Source organism: Kwoniella newhampshirensis, chromosome 7, assembly GCF_039105145.1.
Source record: "Kwoniella newhampshirensis strain CBS 13917 chromosome 7, whole genome shotgun sequence".
Lineage (NCBI taxonomy): Eukaryota > Fungi > Basidiomycota > Tremellomycetes > Tremellales > Cryptococcaceae > Kwoniella > Kwoniella newhampshirensis.
This window is the reverse complement of record NC_089961.1, coordinates 92,090-109,635: the sequence shown is the minus strand read 5'-3', so window position 1 is coordinate 109,635 and position 17,546 is coordinate 92,090. Positions and strand designations below refer to the sequence as shown.

The 17,546-nt window shown below is 50.7% G+C and overlaps 9 protein-coding genes across 9 annotated transcripts; 5 read left to right on the top strand and 4 right to left on the bottom strand.

The window, feature by feature from the left end:
- Positions 1 to 576: 576 nt before the first annotated feature.
- IAR55_003762 (uncharacterized protein) lies at positions 577 to 1,690 on the top strand (the record flags this gene model as incomplete). Its single annotated transcript, XM_066946868.1, has 4 exons — positions 577 to 985; positions 1,055 to 1,091; positions 1,198 to 1,346; positions 1,473 to 1,690. The coding sequence occupies 4 exons, from the start codon at positions 577 to 579 to the stop codon at positions 1,688 to 1,690; spliced, it is 813 nt and encodes a 270-aa protein (XP_066802247.1).
- Positions 1,691 to 2,119: 429 nt separating this feature from the next.
- Positions 2,120 to 3,108, bottom strand: IAR55_003761 (mitochondrial 54S ribosomal protein uL11m; the record flags this gene model as incomplete). Its single annotated transcript, XM_066946867.1, has 3 exons — positions 2,120 to 2,432; positions 2,843 to 2,940; positions 3,079 to 3,108. The coding sequence occupies 3 exons, from the start codon at positions 3,106 to 3,108 to the stop codon at positions 2,120 to 2,122; spliced, it is 441 nt and encodes a 146-aa protein (XP_066802246.1).
- Positions 3,109 to 3,476: 368 nt separating this feature from the next.
- IAR55_003760 (uncharacterized protein) lies at positions 3,477 to 5,001 on the top strand (the record flags this gene model as incomplete). The annotated part of the gene is made up of 4 exons (XM_066946866.1): positions 3,477 to 3,848; positions 3,942 to 4,622; positions 4,724 to 4,780; positions 4,837 to 5,001. 4 exons carry the CDS (start codon positions 3,477 to 3,479, stop codon positions 4,999 to 5,001), a joined length of 1,275 nt encoding a protein of 424 aa, XP_066802245.1.
- A 213-nt stretch (positions 5,002 to 5,214) lies between these two features.
- IAR55_003759 (uncharacterized protein) lies at positions 5,215 to 6,810 on the bottom strand (the record flags this gene model as incomplete). Its single annotated transcript, XM_066946865.1, has 4 exons — positions 5,215 to 5,654; positions 5,882 to 6,208; positions 6,376 to 6,721; positions 6,796 to 6,810. 4 exons carry the CDS (start codon positions 6,808 to 6,810, stop codon positions 5,215 to 5,217), a joined length of 1,128 nt encoding a protein of 375 aa, XP_066802244.1.
- Positions 6,811 to 6,973: 163 nt separating this feature from the next.
- On the top strand, positions 6,974 to 8,108 carry IAR55_003758 (uncharacterized protein; the record flags this gene model as incomplete). The annotated part of the gene is made up of 6 exons (XM_066946864.1): positions 6,974 to 7,009; positions 7,172 to 7,241; positions 7,390 to 7,617; positions 7,720 to 7,912; positions 7,969 to 7,978; positions 8,046 to 8,108. The coding sequence occupies 6 exons, from the start codon at positions 6,974 to 6,976 to the stop codon at positions 8,106 to 8,108; spliced, it is 600 nt and encodes a 199-aa protein (XP_066802243.1).
- Positions 8,109 to 8,505: 397 nt separating this feature from the next.
- IAR55_003757 (uncharacterized protein) lies at positions 8,506 to 10,245 on the top strand (the record flags this gene model as incomplete). The annotated part of the gene is made up of 4 exons (XM_066946863.1): positions 8,506 to 8,706; positions 8,824 to 9,276; positions 9,376 to 9,468; positions 9,634 to 10,245. The coding sequence occupies 4 exons, from the start codon at positions 8,506 to 8,508 to the stop codon at positions 10,243 to 10,245; spliced, it is 1,359 nt and encodes a 452-aa protein (XP_066802242.1).
- Positions 10,246 to 10,397: 152 nt separating this feature from the next.
- On the bottom strand, positions 10,398 to 11,341 carry IAR55_003756 (uncharacterized protein; the record flags this gene model as incomplete). The annotated part of the gene is made up of 4 exons (XM_066946862.1): positions 10,398 to 10,565; positions 10,656 to 10,868; positions 10,978 to 11,129; positions 11,191 to 11,341. The coding sequence occupies 4 exons, from the start codon at positions 11,339 to 11,341 to the stop codon at positions 10,398 to 10,400; spliced, it is 684 nt and encodes a 227-aa protein (XP_066802241.1).
- A 396-nt stretch (positions 11,342 to 11,737) lies between these two features.
- IAR55_003755 (uncharacterized protein) lies at positions 11,738 to 13,080 on the top strand (the record flags this gene model as incomplete). The annotated part of the gene is made up of 2 exons (XM_066946861.1): positions 11,738 to 11,810; positions 11,879 to 13,080. The coding sequence occupies 2 exons, from the start codon at positions 11,738 to 11,740 to the stop codon at positions 13,078 to 13,080; spliced, it is 1,275 nt and encodes a 424-aa protein (XP_066802240.1).
- A 294-nt stretch (positions 13,081 to 13,374) lies between these two features.
- On the bottom strand, positions 13,375 to 17,273 carry IAR55_003754 (uncharacterized protein; the record flags this gene model as incomplete). Its single annotated transcript, XM_066946860.1, has 19 exons — positions 13,375 to 13,505; positions 13,571 to 13,583; positions 13,676 to 13,688; positions 13,746 to 13,877; positions 14,023 to 14,170; positions 14,259 to 14,451; positions 14,561 to 14,670; positions 14,749 to 14,945; positions 14,998 to 15,033; positions 15,113 to 15,228; positions 15,290 to 15,346; positions 15,418 to 15,461; positions 15,518 to 15,635; positions 15,708 to 15,956; positions 16,058 to 16,182; positions 16,252 to 16,288; positions 16,354 to 16,427; positions 16,549 to 16,754; positions 16,882 to 17,273. 19 exons carry the CDS (start codon positions 17,271 to 17,273, stop codon positions 13,375 to 13,377), a joined length of 2,391 nt encoding a protein of 796 aa, XP_066802239.1.
- Positions 17,274 to 17,546: the final 273 nt, after the last annotated feature.

Here is a 17,546-nt window from a genome sequence, read left to right as displayed (position 1 = left end):
GTTGGTCGATGTGATAGTACAAATACAATGACCTTGAAGAAGGGGAGGAGGGCAACAACCCCTGATGACAGACGGTTGAACGGGCCGGCTGTCACCGGTGATCATGAGAAGCAGGTCCCAAGGTCCGTATAATACGGCGACGTGTCATAAGACGGTGGTAGCAGTTGGTTTTCTTCGTAGGGCAGGTCGTGAGTCACTGTCCAACCGCCCAACGCTATGCATCGATCATGCAGGACCTCCCCAGTACTGTGGCTGCACTGTCATATGTACGTACCTCCAACGTCCTCTACTGGTTATGACGGGGACGAGTGACCTGCATTCGTTCGGCCCTGAGTGAGAGGTGGAGGAGGTGAAATGATTAGGACGGATGATGTGATGACTAATTCTGCCCTTCGGCTTGGGACGACGAGATTGTATTCACAGGCTAGGCTTTGTAACGTCTCTTCTTTTCCTCTCCTACTCCTTCTTCTTCCATATCCTATGCTCAAGTCTATCATACCCAGACTCGGTCGTGCCACTACCACTCAACTCGAGTACAACCTTCCTCGACACTTCACCACATCTACTTCGATCAAGATGTCATCCACGCTTCCTGCCCCTATCTTACCCGAATCCTTCGCTTCCGTAGAAGGAGTCAAACCCCTCCTCCATCTCTACACCGCCGGGACACCTAACGGTCGTAAACCGTCCATCCTTCTCGAAGAGCTTCACGCAGCATATCCCGAATCCAAGGAGCTCGTCTACGACGTGTACTCGCTCAAGTTCTCAGATAACGATCAGAAGAAACCCGAGTTTCTCAAGATCAACCCGAACGGGAGGATCCCGGCTCTCGTCGACGACAACGTTGCTGGGGGACATAACGTCTGGGAGAGCGCGAGTATCCTGTTGTGGTTGACCGAGAAGTATGACAAGGAGAACAAGTTCTGGTTCGACAAAGCGGAAGACAAGAGTGATGCTCTTAGTTGGATCTTCTTCGCTCACGGCGGTGAGTGATTGCAATCTTACAATTTCGCTTTGTAGATTTGCGCTGATGAGATCGCTTGCAAACGCATAGGCGTCGGACCCATGCAAGGTCAAGCCAACCACTTCTTGTGAGTAGAGACCTTTCCATGCTGTCTCTGTGCAACCGTTCCGATCATCCTCACTTTGACACTACTACATCCCATTGACATTACACTGACCCTAGTCTTGGCTTAGCCGATACGCCCCGGAGAAGATCCCATACGGTATCAAGCGATACCAGGACGAGACATCCCGACTCTACTCGGTGCTTGAAGACCGACTTTCGGACCCCAAGAGCGGTGGTTGGCTCGCTGGTGGCAAGTACAGTGTAGCTGATATCAATGGTGAGTGGGCAGTCCATCCAGTCCATATGACACCGCGACTGCTTTGTCCTCTCCAACCTCGATTCTCTGCGGTCTTTCGTCATCACATACGCGCAACCGCGCTAACTTATGAGCAAAAATCCTTAGTCTTCCCATGGGTCAACGGTCACACTTGGGCAGGTGTCGAGACGACCCCTTTCCCGGCACTTGAGAAGTGGCTCGAGGCCATCAACGCTCGACCGGCCGTCAAGAAGGGATTGAACGTTCCCCCTTCCCCCGCTCCTCCCAAGAACAAGGAAGAAGAGGAGAAGAGGGCCGAAGAGGCCAGGGCGTGGATCATGAAGGGTGTCGAGGAGAAGAAGTAAAGAAGTTGACTTGAGTGTGCAGGAGCGGTACTAGTAGTGCTGAAGGATCAAAGCGGATACAGTGAAGTAAGAGTGAGAAAACGAATGCGATCGAAGTTATAGATGTATTTGGTGTATGTTGCTGTTCCAGTCGTCAGTGTGTGCATTCATGGCTATGAATAGCCCAGTCTGCGTCGCTCTCTTACCCAATCACCCAGACAAAACAGAGAAGCCAAAGACCTCAACAGGCCATTCTTCTGGGACGTCATGCGAGAAAACCCTTGCTCTGTGTCATATAACCTTTGCGCCTCGAAATGGACTATGATAACAATGGACGGGAGGATATCTGGAAATGGCGACCCTCCCCAATGCCCACTTCACTCCTAGAAATTCTTCCCACCAACGTCTTATGACCAATGAATATGCATCTCCAGATCCCCATCCGCGAGACTACGGCACAACTTCCAACCCTAAACTCTTCGCTGTCCCCACTACTCCCCTCGCCACTCTCTCCACTCCGACGCCTTTCAACCCCTCATCATTCTCACATTTGATCTTGGCAATCTCATACACATGTTTCAGCGTCACGGAACCCATCTTCTTGCCCATCCCTTCGCCCGAACCTTTATCCAGTCCTGCTGTCTTTTTCAGCAAGTAGGAGACGGGTGGCGTGCGTGTCTGAAAGGTGAATGTTCGGTCGGGAGAGATGGTTATCAGGGTAGGGATGGGGAGGGTCGGGAGGAAATGTGAGGTTCGGGCGTTGCTGTGGGTGGTGGCGGCAAGGTGGAGACCGAGATTCCACGAGTTCAACAGGCAATGCAATTGCGGTGCGTTAAGAGACGATAGAGGGGGAATTTGACGGGTCGCAATCGAGAAAGCGTAGTGAGAGTCGCAGTGACCCGTCGCGATGCCGATCAAGGAGGGGAAGATGAGATGGCAGTCGATACACCAGTCGAGTCGTAGGTTATAGAAAAGATGCGTGGGAAAGGGCAACAAAAACGGTGACCAAGTGATCAGGAGATTTGGCGGGGGAAAGGTAGCGAGTGGATGGAAGAAGAGCAGGACGATCAAAAGTCAGCAACAATCTCGATGATCAGGTGTTCCGTGAGAAACAACCCTATCGCCAGCAGTGTGGACAAGTACGAGCGGCGGGAACGCCGCAAGGCTACTCACAACTCTTTACAGAAATCCATAGCTTTGACACCCCTGGCTCCTAAGGCTGGACCGACCGGCGGTGTCGGTGTCGCCTTGCCTGCAGGAACTATTATTTTCTGCGAAGACATACCCAGCACGTCAGTCCCTCATCTCAGGCATCCTCGCTCAATGTGTTGATCTTGGTAACAGCGTCTCGGAGAGAGCTAGAAGTAGCAATATCGTATGAAGAAGGATGGAGGGGGAGGGTTACTCACGACTAGTTGAGCTGTTAATGGTTTTGACATGGTGACGCCACTGCGCTGTGTACAGTATCAGCAGGATTGCTGCCCTTTCTGCGCGAAATGGAGCGTGTCGGTCGAGGTCTGGGATGGTCGTTGATACTTTGCGATCACTCTTGAGCATAACGATATGGTCGAAAACAATGATCCTCCTTGCGTCGAGGGATGTGGAAATATTAAATGGGCAGAGCGAATAAACCCACATCAAACGAAACCTCCACCATCGACGATCACCACCATTGTCCATACACCGTCATCGAAGTAGTTGAAACAGATCAACGATTGTGAACGCTGAACGTTGATTGCTTTTATTCCTATCGCCTCTGCTCAGCTCATTCGACTTCTAGGAGGAACCCAATCATCCGCACCTCGCCATGTCATCCAAACTCATTTACTCGCTCGTCCGTCCCGTCCTTCGATATCTTCCCCTACTGCCCACGCCCTTACTCACCCTCCCTGCCTCATTAGGCTTACATCTGACAACCCATCCTTCGCCATCTTTCCTCTCTTTCTTGGCGTCCTCTACCACTCATCCACTTCACTATCCTCTCCTCTTCCTTCTGGGTTCAATACCGCTGTTCTACGTACTCGGACTGATCAGCGGGAACGTCAGTTGGGTAGATAGAGCTTGGCCGTTCTTCACTCCCATCTGTTCGGCGTTGATAGTCGCTTGGGTCTGGTTCAACGAGGCAGGAGCCGTGTATGGACATAATATACCGAGACTGTTCCTCACGCTTGCGCTTCAGGTATGTATGGAGGCAACCGGTCTTCATTCGACCCCACGAGTGTCTTCATCCAATATCCATACATGATCGCTGATGCACTCTCCCCTTGGACAGCTAGCATGGTCAGCCCGCCTATTGTCTCACGCCATCCGACGGGACTTCTACAATCCACGAGGAGAAGACTACCGGTACACCTACTTCCGCTCACTCGTCCCTCGACCCCTCTTCTCCCTCGTTCACTTATTCGTAATCGCCATCGCCCAACCTGCCCTGCTCTTCTGTCTCAGTCTGCCTCTACATGCCGTGCTGATACTCCCTCCTTCCGAGCTGGCCGGAGGGTCAGGGTGGTCTTCAATACCTTTCGGCTCTGTGACCAAGTACCTTCCGGCCAGACACGGATCGGCACCTTCTGCTACACCAATTTTGAATATCGGTGATTTGGGAGTCGCAATTCTCGCGCTGGGATGCTTGCTACTGGAGTACAAGGCAGATAATGCCATGTACAAGTACCAAAATGGCAAACACACACTCCAATCTTCTCTACCCGAACCACAATTGATTCGACCTTCCTCTTCGTTCAAGGAAACAAGGAAATCGAAAACAGCAGCATATCCACCATCGTATCATCCCGGTTTCCCAACACGGGGACTATGGAAATTTTCCAGACATCCAAATTTCGCAGGAGAGCAATTATTCTGGGTGACTCAGGCTCTGTTCGTGGTCGCTGCTGGAGAAAGTAGCGCTGTGACGAGGAGCGGTTGGATGATGGGCAGTGTATTCGGGCCTTGTTTCGCGGTAAGTTCAACTCTTCGGGCAGCCCCTGTGCTCCTTCCTTCGAGTTGACATGATTTTTTTGTCTGCTCCTTGTGTTAACCTCATTCTCCCTATGTACACAGCTCAGCATACTATTCTGCGCAAGCACATTCCTCACCGAATGGATAACCTCAGAAAAGGTTCGCTGCCCAAATTTCACAGTTTCTGAGATGTTAAGCTGACTCTTTCCGCTCAGTATCCCACCTACAAAAGCTATAGAAGGCTAGTCGGTCAGTTCTTACCGCAGGAGACAGCGTTGATCTGGCTGTGGGGGAAAATATTGGGAAACAGGGAGAAAGCCAAGAAGGAGGTGTATGAGATTCCGGTGGTGGAAGTGGGCGAACCGAAAAAGTCACGATGATCTGTGTTGTGGTGGATTACCATCATAAGATACCAAGCCTTTGCACATGATACCACGCGCTGCGTGTATGTTCAATACTAAATGTATCTGACATATATAACCATGCATGTGACTGTGAGTTTCGTGATCGTCAACATGCCGTTGGCGTCACAGCTTGAAGGATCTCATATTACCTGAACAACTGTGCCATATAACTCTCTAGCATTACCCCGTCTAATACTTGAAATTCCCTCCTACTTTCTCCAACAGATACTCTCCGTAGACCCTCCCTCCCAACTCTTTCACTTCATCATCTCTACCTTCCTCTCCCGCCTTCCTCCTCGCCGCATCCAACAATCCCACCTGTGCATCAAAGTTCGGTTCGAAGAAAAACGGAATAGACACTCTATATTTCGGACTAGTATGAACGACCCTATGCAATGTAGCGGGATAATAACCGCCCGTCCATAACTCCCACATGGATCCAATGTTCACGACGATACATCCCTCGATGGGTGATGCTGCTATCCATTCTTCTGCCTTGGAAGAGGTAGATCGGGGTCGGACTTGTAACGATCCGGGGATAGGATCGGCGTGAAGGAGGGTCAGACAGCCGTAATCTTTGTGTTCACCACATGATATACCGTCGGCTCCAGGTGGGAGGGGCGGGTAGCCTGAGGAGGGGGCGAAAGGGGTCAGTGAGGGGACTCAATTCAGATGGGCACGAGCAAGCTCGCTTCGAAGATTGAGTCGAGGTTCTTATAGAAACAGCCGCTTTTGCAAGTGGTGAAAGGACCGAGTACGAGAACATGAAGGCCGGGTAGCAGCTGTGCCAGCTGTGCAAGTACCTTCCAGAAGGCTGACGACGAACGGCCATCGGACCGCGATCGAACAAACTCACCTATCACCCTCATCACCCAGAAACTCTCCTCCACACACCCTCTCAGCCTGTCCCACTCTTCGCCGGTCATGCCTAACCCATCCGCCATCCCATGCATCACCGCCGTTCCCAGCGCTTTCATCTTCTCGATCCACGTCTCCATTTTAGACCGGAAATGCTCGGGATGAGAAGGCCATAGGTTCGGACCTTCCAATGGACGTAACGGTCGGGTCGTGTCACCGGTCTCGGTTTTTGGTCGTGACGGATACGGGTTTGGAGCGTAGAGGTCGAGACCTTCGTGATGGTCTGCTTTGCCTTGGGTGATGTTTTGATGCAGTTTTTGATATCCTGATAGTTCGTGTCGGCGTCAGTACAGAGATATCATCATGATCAGTGCTGTCTTCCACCGCTGGATAATACCATTCGCATAATCGACAGCCAGGAGTCGTCGAACCAGCACGAGCTCACATTGAGACCATCGTGGCTGACCTGTCCCATTCGTCGCCGACACTCACCTCTCACGCCATCACTCTTATCCAACCCGATCATCTCCTTCTCCTCCTTACTCCTCCCGAAGAATTCCCTTCCAAGATCCAACACCTCGTCCATCTCGTCCTTGGACAAGAACGAGTCCACTCGGAGATAGAAGAACCCGACATCGCGACATGCTTCGTGGAGTGCTTTTGCTGTGCGAGCCCTCTCTTCAGCTAGGGTTGGGGACGAGGGAATGGCGGGCAGATAGGGTGTCGGATCGATGATGGGCAAGGAGGGTGTCGAGTCGTCTGCTCTTGGTATTGTCATTATGATGTTCAACGAGGCTGGTTCGGTGGGCTCGTGTGACCTCTGTCTTCCGAGACGAGACTACCAGACTGGCAACGATTGTGCCGCCAGCAGTCTTGACGACCTGTAACGCTCTCCCATTGATACACATCCACGCGTTTGGCGATCATCTCAACACGGCGCTTATCTCTAACCTAGTACTAATTACACGTTGTTTCAAGGGTGGCTTATCGCTAATCTACTCTTTCATAACCGCATGGATTTTCCTAATCACCCCATTACAAACCCGGTTAAACCCGGTCTTCTGCTTTCAATAACACGCACGGTTACGTCATGTCCAGCATCCCCATTCCCACTCCCTCCCCTGGTGTGTGTTCTCGTCACATCATCATCATCATCATCTCTTGAAACTCTTCATCACCTCTTCAGATTTTGCGTTACGACTGCAAACCTGTTCAGAGAACTATGGAAGCTGTAAGCTGCCGATCCCATCTGTCATGCAGGAGACCAGCTGACCACTCTTGCGATCAGAGCATCGACATCGCTAAGAAATATCTAAACACTGACCAAGGTAAAGCAATGAGTGAACAATTCCTAGGTGGTGAGTGATGCGTGTCCTCTGATCTTCCCTCGTCGTCTTGCAGCTCGTGTGCAGTGCATGGTCGCATCCTGTCACTTGGACGTCTCCTCCTATAGGACGTCTGTCGTCCGCGGAATACCCCTGTTGTTCTCGCTGACACATCTCCCAGACAACAATCAGCCCTCTGGCGATCCCCAGAAGGATGCCGACGCTCCGTCGTACGATGCGCAGGGCAACCAGGGTGCTCCCGGCCAATTCGGTGAAGAAGGTCAATACGGTGCTGTACGCGGTGGGGGATTCGGAGCAGGTCCTGGACTCGCTAAAGGTCCCGACGGTCAACCTCAAGGACAAGGACAGAAGAGCGGTGGAAATTACGAGGGATATGACCAAGGAGATAGTAAATAGTTATTTCCTCTTTCATCCTTCCCCCTAATCGTTGTATGCAGCATAGAATGTTTCGTGGCTGACTGATATTTCCATGTGTATCTGTGTCTAACAGGTACAGGTGAAGGTGGATGGGGCAAGAATCAACAAGGCGGTGCATTCTCGAGACAAAACCAGCTTGGTACCGATCACGAGAACTCTGCCAATCCCGGAGGAGTTGATAGCAACGATGATGGATACAAGACGGGCTATTCCACTCCCGGATACAGGAAGGAGGGCGAAGACGATGAGGATAGAGCGAGGTCGTTGTGAGTAGATGTGTCTCAAATTGGGGGTGATTCGCTGACGAAGCCTTTGAACATAGGAACCAAAACGTGCGATGATTGCCTGGCTTTCCTCTTGTTGACAGATCATTGACTGACAGAATCCCATTTCATACAGGTCTACGGAGAACAGTCTGATGACCGTGGAAGTACCGGAAACGACTACAACGAGGCCATCTAATCGCATGGGAATGACAGAACGGGGGTGGACGAATGGGGTAGTACGGATATGGACATGTAATGAAAGATACACAGACATGCAGGAGGAACGTAGAGTCAAGATCCTTGTCACTAAGCTTCATCCGTCTTTGTCCTGCCCAAGGGACCGTTGTGATGTCGTTTTCGATCTCCTCTCAGCGGGAGTCATCATTACTACCCGCGCGCTCGCTGCTTCGACCTCCACTTTCGCCGTCTGTTGACATTTCGACCAAAGCGAGCTGTTTTGTCAATTTCCATCCTCCTCAATTCGAAAATCCATCAGGTCTTGGTAATTTGAGGTGCGAAACGATGACCGGTCTCGGATTGGGTGGATAGAACGCCTTCTAAATCCATCGCACACATATGGCTTGACTTGCAAGATGGGCCTCCCCGCACCGGGATCACCAACCTTCACTCCCCTTCTCCTTGACTATCTTCAAACTCACCCTCGACTTCAAGGATGGTCCATCGACCCCTCATTATTCTCTGTGATACTCCTCACTCTGCTCGTCAAGAAAGGAGGACTGGTGGTCGACGTCGAGCAGGATGGAATTGGGAAAGTCAGAGGTGTCGTTGATGGGGTGAGTCAAGCCCCGCTCTCTCGTCGATAAGCTCGTCCACCCAAAGCGAAGTCGGGCAGTAACGCCAAGACTCGCCAAAGTCGACTGTGGTATCACTGACCATGTCGGACTTGCCAGATAATCCGTCACATATTCGGCCTGCGTACGCACCACATTGACCTCGAATCATTCGCTTCTCCATCCGAGATCCCTCTCCGCCTTCTCACATCCCCCCATTCTACACCAACTCCTACGCCTCCTAAACTACCCAGTCGACCCTCCTCATCGCTCCGAAATCCATCATCATTGCGAAAATCCCATGTTGACTCTACTCGACCGTCATCTGATAACGATCGATATCATCATCGCCAGCACGACAAGGAAGGGAACGAACTCCGTTGTCCAGATGTGTTGTTGGTCTCGGGCTTGGAGGACGCATCGAGTCCAGCTCGAATCAAACTCTGCGATATCCTGACCAAAAGGAGGGTTGAGATACCTCATGATACGGACGGAGATCAAGTGAGAAAATGGGTGTTTGAGCCAACGGTGATTTGGGTGAGGGAGGAAGGAACAGAGGTTCCCAGTTGGGTTGTGAGTGTCGGTCAGCTGTTTTTATCCCTCAGTCAATGTGTCTCGATGACGACGTGTTTCTGGTGAAAGTAGAATCGTATGCTCACGATCTAAATGCAGACCGATCACTTTATGTGTGGGCTCAATATCTCGCCTGACGATGTGGACCTGCCGCCTTCAGACCTGAGCGAGAAAGGTGTCCTTCCGAGTCCTGTAAGTCTGTCAGTGCAATCTCGAGGAACTGCCTCCTTCCTACCTGTCTCATAACCTAGAAGATGTCTCTTTCTTTCCAAGCCGCAACCATGTGACCCTTACTCCACCTTCGTTTGGTCGAAATATCGACACGGCATGACTGACTATGTCTTCTCTATCCCGCAGTACATCCCCTCACTCACGACACTCCTCCCATACACGCATATGCATCCTCCGCTTTCCATCCATATCTCAAACTTGCTCTCGGCGGTATCTTCCCACCCGTCTCTCCGCAGCGCAATGACTCAACGAGCTGTACGAGCGTTCCCAGACTACGTCCGGGCCCATCGTATCTTACAAGGAGATTTTGAACTACCAGAATCATTCATCCTCCCCTCTCTGTCGTCTTCTTCCACCCAGACCGGTAATTCTTCAGACAAACAGCAGACCATCCTGACAAATGGAAAAACAACCGCTTATCAACGGGGAGTCGGAGGAGATATCGATACATGGGCAGATTTGGCAGGTGAAGAACCTAGTGTCTCGGCACTTGGTCTTGTTCATGGCGGCGGCGGGGAAGACGAACAAGCAAAAGAGAACTTGGAAGGGTGGTATGCCACGCCGACTAATGTGGAAGGCGTATGGGGAGTGTGTTTGACTCATAGAGTGAGACGACGGGAAGAGAGAGAGGAGGTCATGTGGTTGATGAAGGGAGGAGCGGGAGACGGACAGCAGAGGGAAGGAAGGACTGGGAGAGATGTAGGGAGGATCTTGGATGATATCATTGCGATGGTCTAGCAGGGCAGAAGATCGGATACGGCTGCCTGTTACTACTGCACGAATTCGAGAGGATGTTGCGTTTCTTCACCCCTGGCAGGTATACTTAATTTGTTGTTGTAGCCCCATCACAATAGGTCCTGGTACGGCCAAGTCAAGATGCATTTACAACGTCAAACCAACCACCCTCTATATTCCGCTTTGTTCGAACCACCCGCCTCGGGCCACTGGGTGATGAACCGATCGACGAATGGTCTCACCAGTTTCGCGCTGAGCGAGAGGGATCTGACCCTAGCGAAGGATTCCACGTATATGATCCGGGTATGAGGGAGGGCGAGAATCTATCGAATGCGCAGAGATCAGGACAGTACAACCTTACGGATCGAGGCTTGCGACAGAGCAAGCTAGACTGCATATCGAATCTCACTCACCCTTCTTATCCAAGACACAAGGACGAGAACCGCGCAAGTCCCTGGCCCGTTGATCACCAACACATCTGCGAAAGGGTTGCGTGGATCCCGTAAGAGAGGTAAGATGAGCAGATGGTGGATCGTCGGAAGGATCGTCCGCAGCGCTGAAAAGGATGTGGATAGTGGCGACTGGCCGACTTTACGAGCTCGAGGCAGTGGGAGGAGGTTGTAACTCTATAGCCCAACATAGAATCCCATTTAGCTCAATTGCACTCTACACCTTGATCACATCGCATGGTGGGACCAGCCATTAAGGGTGAAGGAAACACACGTGTATACTCACATCAGACTTCGTACTCGTCCCCTTGTCCGACTCGAGCTTACCCACAGCTCTCAATGAGATCTCATCTCCATGACAATAGATATATGTCCGCGGTGTATATCGCTCGAAATCAAGATTCGATATCAGTGTTTGCATCTCGCTCGTATGGCCACCTGCACAACATGTGTCAGCTATCATGCTTGTCGACCGTAGCATGTGGTAAGCTCTGCTCACCGGAACCCAGGAAGATGGCTATGGAACATGTATCGGTTGAGCGTCTGTTGCTTGAAGTCGGAGACTTGCCAGATGGGAGAAGGGCGTATATACGAAAAGCGAGGACGAAGGCGAGGAGGATGACCCCAAGAAGAAGCAACAATATGAACATTCTGGCAGGAAATCGAGTGCTATCTCATGGTGAATTTGGGGCCATTGGTACGAACGCACAACTATTGCCTTTTGTCGTTGTCATCAACATCGTCAACGTCAACTTTCAGGTCGTTCTCGGACATCTGGGATTTGAAAGTGATGACGTCGGGATATGGCCTCTTCGGCCCTCCACCGTCACTCTTCCCCTTGCCACCCATACACCCGTACTTTGCAACAGCATTTATCTGGACATTTCCATACGTAGCTATCTCATAGCATAAATTAGCTCTGTCTTGTATAGGAGATTCTCGACAACTCAGGTTTATTGACTACCTCGGGTTTCTCAGCTCCCTCGTTTGACAGCTGTCCAGTGGGGCCAGAATTCTGCCCCTTTCCCACAATCGAGCTCTACGACATGGCTGTTGTACTACTTCGAAACACGGATCTGATATACCTGCCCGATCATGGGTTTGTCGGCGAAGAAGGTGGTGAGTAGTCTCAAAGCATCGCAAAAAGCAATCAAAGATGACTGATTCACGGCGTCCCCTCCTCTTAGCTCTCCGTATACTTCCCCAAATAACACGCGGGATACGTCGGATCGATATCTCCCACAATCTCCTCGGATCCGCAGGGACTCTCACACTCTTCAAGGGACTCACGACTATCCGATCACGATATTCCTCACCGGACTTAGGGTTGGGGATATGGGGTTTGACCGAGGTCAATCTCGGTGTCAATTCTCTCGACGATGCAGCTCTCGACGGAGTCTTAGCTTACGCGAAGAAAGACGGTTTCCTCCAACGCGTTCTTGTCCAAGGCAATATCATCACCTTTCGAGAAGGTCTCGACTCAATGATGAACTCACTCAATTCGTCTCGGATACGAAGTCTGAGTCTGACGAACAACCCTTCGCTCGATCCGGATGGTGTAGGGAGGTTCTTCGATAAACTCGTTTGTCCAAATTTGTCCGAACTGCATCTTTCCGCATGTGACTTGCCGACAAAGGTCGCCGATAGCATATCGCAATTCTTACGCTCTGACAGATCAAGGAATTTGGAAGTGTTGGAACTGAATGGGAACAAATTGGGATCAAGGGGTGTCGAACAGATATTGGATGTGGTTGAAGTGTCCAACTTCTCTCTGAGAGTGGTGGGTCTACTAGCGAATACAAGTATGGAACCGTCCATCGTATCCATCGACGACGATGTCGGAGGAGGAGGGGACGAAAATCGGTCAGGGAATCTCAATGAGGCTCAAGCCGCTTATGGGAGAGACATGGAATTGAGGGCATTGGAATATCAGGTCCATACTAGATTACCGCGATTACTCGAGCGGAATCGAGTCCTCACGAAACGCGCTCGGAGGGCTGCGTCGAAGATACTCGCTCCAGCACGAATCATAATCAACGCGCGGGTCCCTTCCGACGAAGAGACTGCTCAGAGGGTGATCGAACAGATTTCGTCTGGGACGTCGTCTTCGACCCCCTTCCCCTTGCTTGACTTACCGGAAGAGGTGGTCCATCTTATCGTGCGGAGCATAGGTGGCGACGATAGAGCTTTGAGTGAGGGTCAATGGGCGAGGTTGAGAGTTGAGGCAGGGGATAGGGGATCGTTGGCGCGGAATGTCAGGATGAGACAGGAGAGGATGAGAGGGAAAGGGAGAGGGGATGAGAGGGAAGTGATGAGGGGTTTGAAGGAGGACTGGTTGCGAAGAGGAAGATGGGACAGATGGGAGGAAGATTCGAGACGAGTCGGCTAAAATGCTGTGGAACAGCAAGCTGGGGTAGCTGTGCAATTGACAGTAGAGGTTGTAGAGTTGATCGAAGTAAACAGCAGCTTCGATCGATCCAGTTGTAATTCATCGAGAGCGTGTCCAATGGGCAATCATCAAGTAACATTCTAACCTCTATATATCAGAAGTACACACCACAGCACAAACCAGCCCCCCACTTGATCCAAAGCTCTGCGTTCCCAGCCAGCTGTGACGCATCGCTCAACCTCTACCTCCGGTCTCCTCTACATCAAATACCACAGGATGGTCCACTCTGACCGACTACTTTTTGTGCAGAGCAAAACACCTCTCTATAGAGTCCTTGTTGTTGCCCCACCAATACGGCATGACGGCCCCTGTCGTCCCCAGGAAGATGAAGATGAACAAAAGGTTGAAGTTGAATCCGGTGTCGACTGGGCACGTCAAGTCAGTCGATCTATTCTCATCATCTCCAAAAGACACCGAAGGAGAGACTTACGCGCTGCTCCGCTCTGTGGAATGGCGAATGAGAAGCAGCTGTCAGTATGTATTCTATTACACCTGGTTTGAACGAAAGGCAGTCGGATTTGGTATGAGTACGCACAATGTAAGCCCATCTACAAGACTGCTCATCAGCAATTGCATCTGGGTCTGATCAGTGACGATTCACTCACTTGTTCCAGAATTTATGCTTGTATCTGTAGAGGTAGAAGTTCCAGAAAGTCCCAATGATTATGGCTGTGAACGGTCCAGTAGACAAATTGCCGTAGAAAGTTGCGGCGCTCGCGAAGAAGATCGTGGTGTTCCTACCGATGGAGGGTTGGCACCAATGCAGGACATGTTAGCTTCGTCCGTGCTACCAGGAAAAAAGTGACATAGAGCCAGCTCCTTCCAGTGCGTGTCATCGGGGTCGCCGAAAGTGAGAGAACGGCAATGGAAGAAGAAACCCACCACAGGTCGAATCGAGGTTTCTTCCATTTCTTGTGAAGCAGCCAGATAATGAGCGGCGCCACCGCGCCTGCCACAAATCCATAAGTGACAGGTTTGAACACGCTCGATGCGAAGAGTCTCTTTGGTCCAACCAAGGCATATTGGATACCTAGACATAAAATATAGATTAAGCAGTGCTCACCATTCTCACTCCTCGACCCGCTTCTTATTGTACATGACAACACAAGATTACTCACCAGCAGTATTGTAGCTCTTGAAGTCTTGACCAGTCCATTGACCTGTCGGATCGACTTTCTGACCACTGACATATTCGAACTTGCTATCGATGACCCAACGCATCACGCCGTAGTTGATAGGCAGAGCTAGGAGGTTTGCGACGATCTGCATTCCGACAACTTGACGGGGGGGCAAATGGAAATAATGTCCGATCTGATGACAATAGCATTCTGATCAGCACGAGTTCGTTGAAATGCGACCCAAGGGGTGGGACTCTGTAAGACTTTACGTCCCAAATTGTCATTGGGCTGTTCCAGCTCACCTTCTGATCTTCCAGGACAGTTCGTGCATCATACCACACATTTCCAGAGATGATCCGATAAGCAAGTTGTCCCAAGGGATGTCTCGAAGATCCTGGGACGTCGATCATATCTACGACACGACAGCCCGGCAATCAGCAATGTCCTCTCACCACACAACGATAGATACCGCACCAGAACAGACACTCACATCCATAGATAAGCTCGTTGAAGAAGCCAACCTTGATACCATACCCCGACATGGCGTAGACCAAGCTCATGGGTAACATCGCGGCTGCTCCGAAGCCCAGAGCTACGAAATATGTCCAGGTTGGCATCCACAGATGTCCAGTAGCTGTAAGAGCGAGGAGGATGACGAAGGGGATGAGCGTGAGAAGCCCCCATTCCCTGTGATGAAAAGGCGTTAAATTTCTGATATTCTTAGGGTGATATCACTTACCACAAGGTGAGACCGGGATACTTTGACACCAATTTACTGCAAAAATCCGGGTCAGCCTACTCCCATCGATCTGAGATTGACTGCGTCATGATATTGATTCTGGCAATAGACGCACCTCAATCGATCTTTGTGGATGGTCTCTCTTGCTCGCCAAGCTTTGTAGATTCTCCAAACCGTAGGTCCGAGGAACAGACCACACCAAACGAAGGACGAGATGTACGAAGCATACCACTGTTTGGCCAGATGGCGGTCAGACGCATTCCATTCCGTCAACGGAGCCTACAAAGCGTACCATGAAGATCTCCCACAGATATTGAGCACCAGAATAAGCGAGACCGACTTCCTCGTACTGTCATATCACCCGGTCCATCAGATCAGTAAAAGGGTCGCGGTACTGCATGCTTGTGATTGTACACCCACTCTTGTCTCGTTGAATACCTGTTGTCCTGAAGGGTCTGTGTACACTATGACGCCCGTTCCTATCAATGAGCGCTTCACAGGTGGATGGTGGCCCACTCACAAAGATCATTGAAGGGGTATGCCGAACCGTTCTTCTGGAATACACCATTTGACATGATATTATAAGTCGGAGACCCCCAAAGATTACCAAAGTAGGCGACAGGGATCAAGATCCAGGTCTGAGATACAACGTGAGTTAGTCCCTCGATTTGAACGATCGATCAACGCTACCGCGAAGTCATTCCACTCACAGTGATGACAAACCCCACGAAAACAGTGACTTGAACACTGTACGGATAAGTGATGACCGTACTTGTGATGTTTGACCAATCCAGAGTGATGTTGAGAAGACCGATCCCACCACGACCCGCACCGAGGAAGTTGACCTTATGGTTTCGACTCGCAAACCAACATAGGGGTGCGAGGGATGCGGTGAAGGGGAAAATGTATTCTGGGAAGAACTGCCAGATGAAGATTCCCAAGAAGATGAGCCAGAATACCTGTCATGAGAAAGGAGGGTCAGTCAAAAACAGTTTTGTCCATTTCATTTTGTTGAACGATTGCGCCGAGTTGCTAGACTGCGACAGGATCTAAAACACACCTTCATCTGCTTTCGAGATCTGTCCAAATGAAGCTCCGAGGTCCCTTGAATACTTCGATAGACAGTAACCTGCTGTAATGACAGAGGGAAGATGAATTGCGGATCATCGATGAGGATAGGTCGAACTGTGTGGCACCTCACTCCGTCAGTAATACTACGACAGATGATGAGAATGAAGAAGCAAGGGGACTCACCCATCGCTGCAAAGGCGAAACCGAGCAAGGATGCACCCTACGTCAGGTAGTCTACATCAGCGACTATGAGACATCGTGAAAGTAGATCATTTCGCAACTCACCCAACCGAAAAAGAGCGCGATCGCGGGGTTCATAGTGATACCATAGTACAAGGCAGCATTGGTCGGGAGATAAGCTACGAGTGTGAGTGTGGCGGAATGTCAGTCATACACTACACTGTGTGACAGTCATTCGTCGCCTCGATCTCCCCTGGGAAGCTTCACTTGGGACCAATTGGCTCGAAGGAAACGACTCACTAGCCCATTGACCCTGACTGCCCGCATTGGCAGCAATGCCAATGATGACATGCTCCTTGATACTGAATGGTCCAGGATTGAGGGAGAATGAGAATCTGCCCAAGGGGACAGTGTAGGCTGGTAAGACTCTGGCGAGGAGTCGACCCAGTGGTGCTGATGCTAGGATCACGAAGAAGACCGGGAATGGAGCAGTGGTCGTTCGGAAGCTGCGACACGATAGAAATATCAAACTCGATCAGCCAGATTCTTCTTCGGAGATGATTGTTGACATGGCCAATGTCACCGCAAAGTCACGGAAGTAAGTTAAAGTCATAGATGGAAAGCCATACTCACTAGGTCAGTTGACTGACGACACTTCCAATCGTGCAGAATATCGCTGACAACAACAGACTTCGGAACGTGATGATCGGCAGAGTCTCGTCGTCTTCGAAACTGACCGTGTTCCTGACCAGTTCCGGGATATTGATAAATTCCTCTGAATCGAAATCGTATTTCTCTTCCCTATGGATGAAATCATCAATCTCATCCGCCTTCTTCTTGTCGGTATCGGCGTCAGCATATTCGACGCCCGAAGTCACATAGGTATTTTTCTCGTCTATATCGGTTGAGAGTTTCTCGTCTGATTCGGAACAAGACGATGGAGATGAGAGTGACGAGTCGGCATGAGGCCGGCCTCTGTCTCGTGAGAGAACAGGTGTGATTTCGAGATCGTTCGAGTGGGTCATCTTGCGATATCGGTGTGAGAGGGTCTGAAGCTGTCACCACTGCAGAGAAGTAGACAGGACAGTGGGCGAAGAAGCCTTGATCGTCTCAATCAGGACATACTAAATAGCTTCGTGCATGCATCGTCCACACAGGCTTACATCGGTCCGATGACCGTTTTTCTTTTGCGCGAGTTGCGACTTCTGCCTCCGGTCCTGCTCTTTCAACGCCAAACTTGCCAAAACCCATGCTATCAGTTTGCATTCAGATACATGCGCTCGGTCAGATCCGTTCAT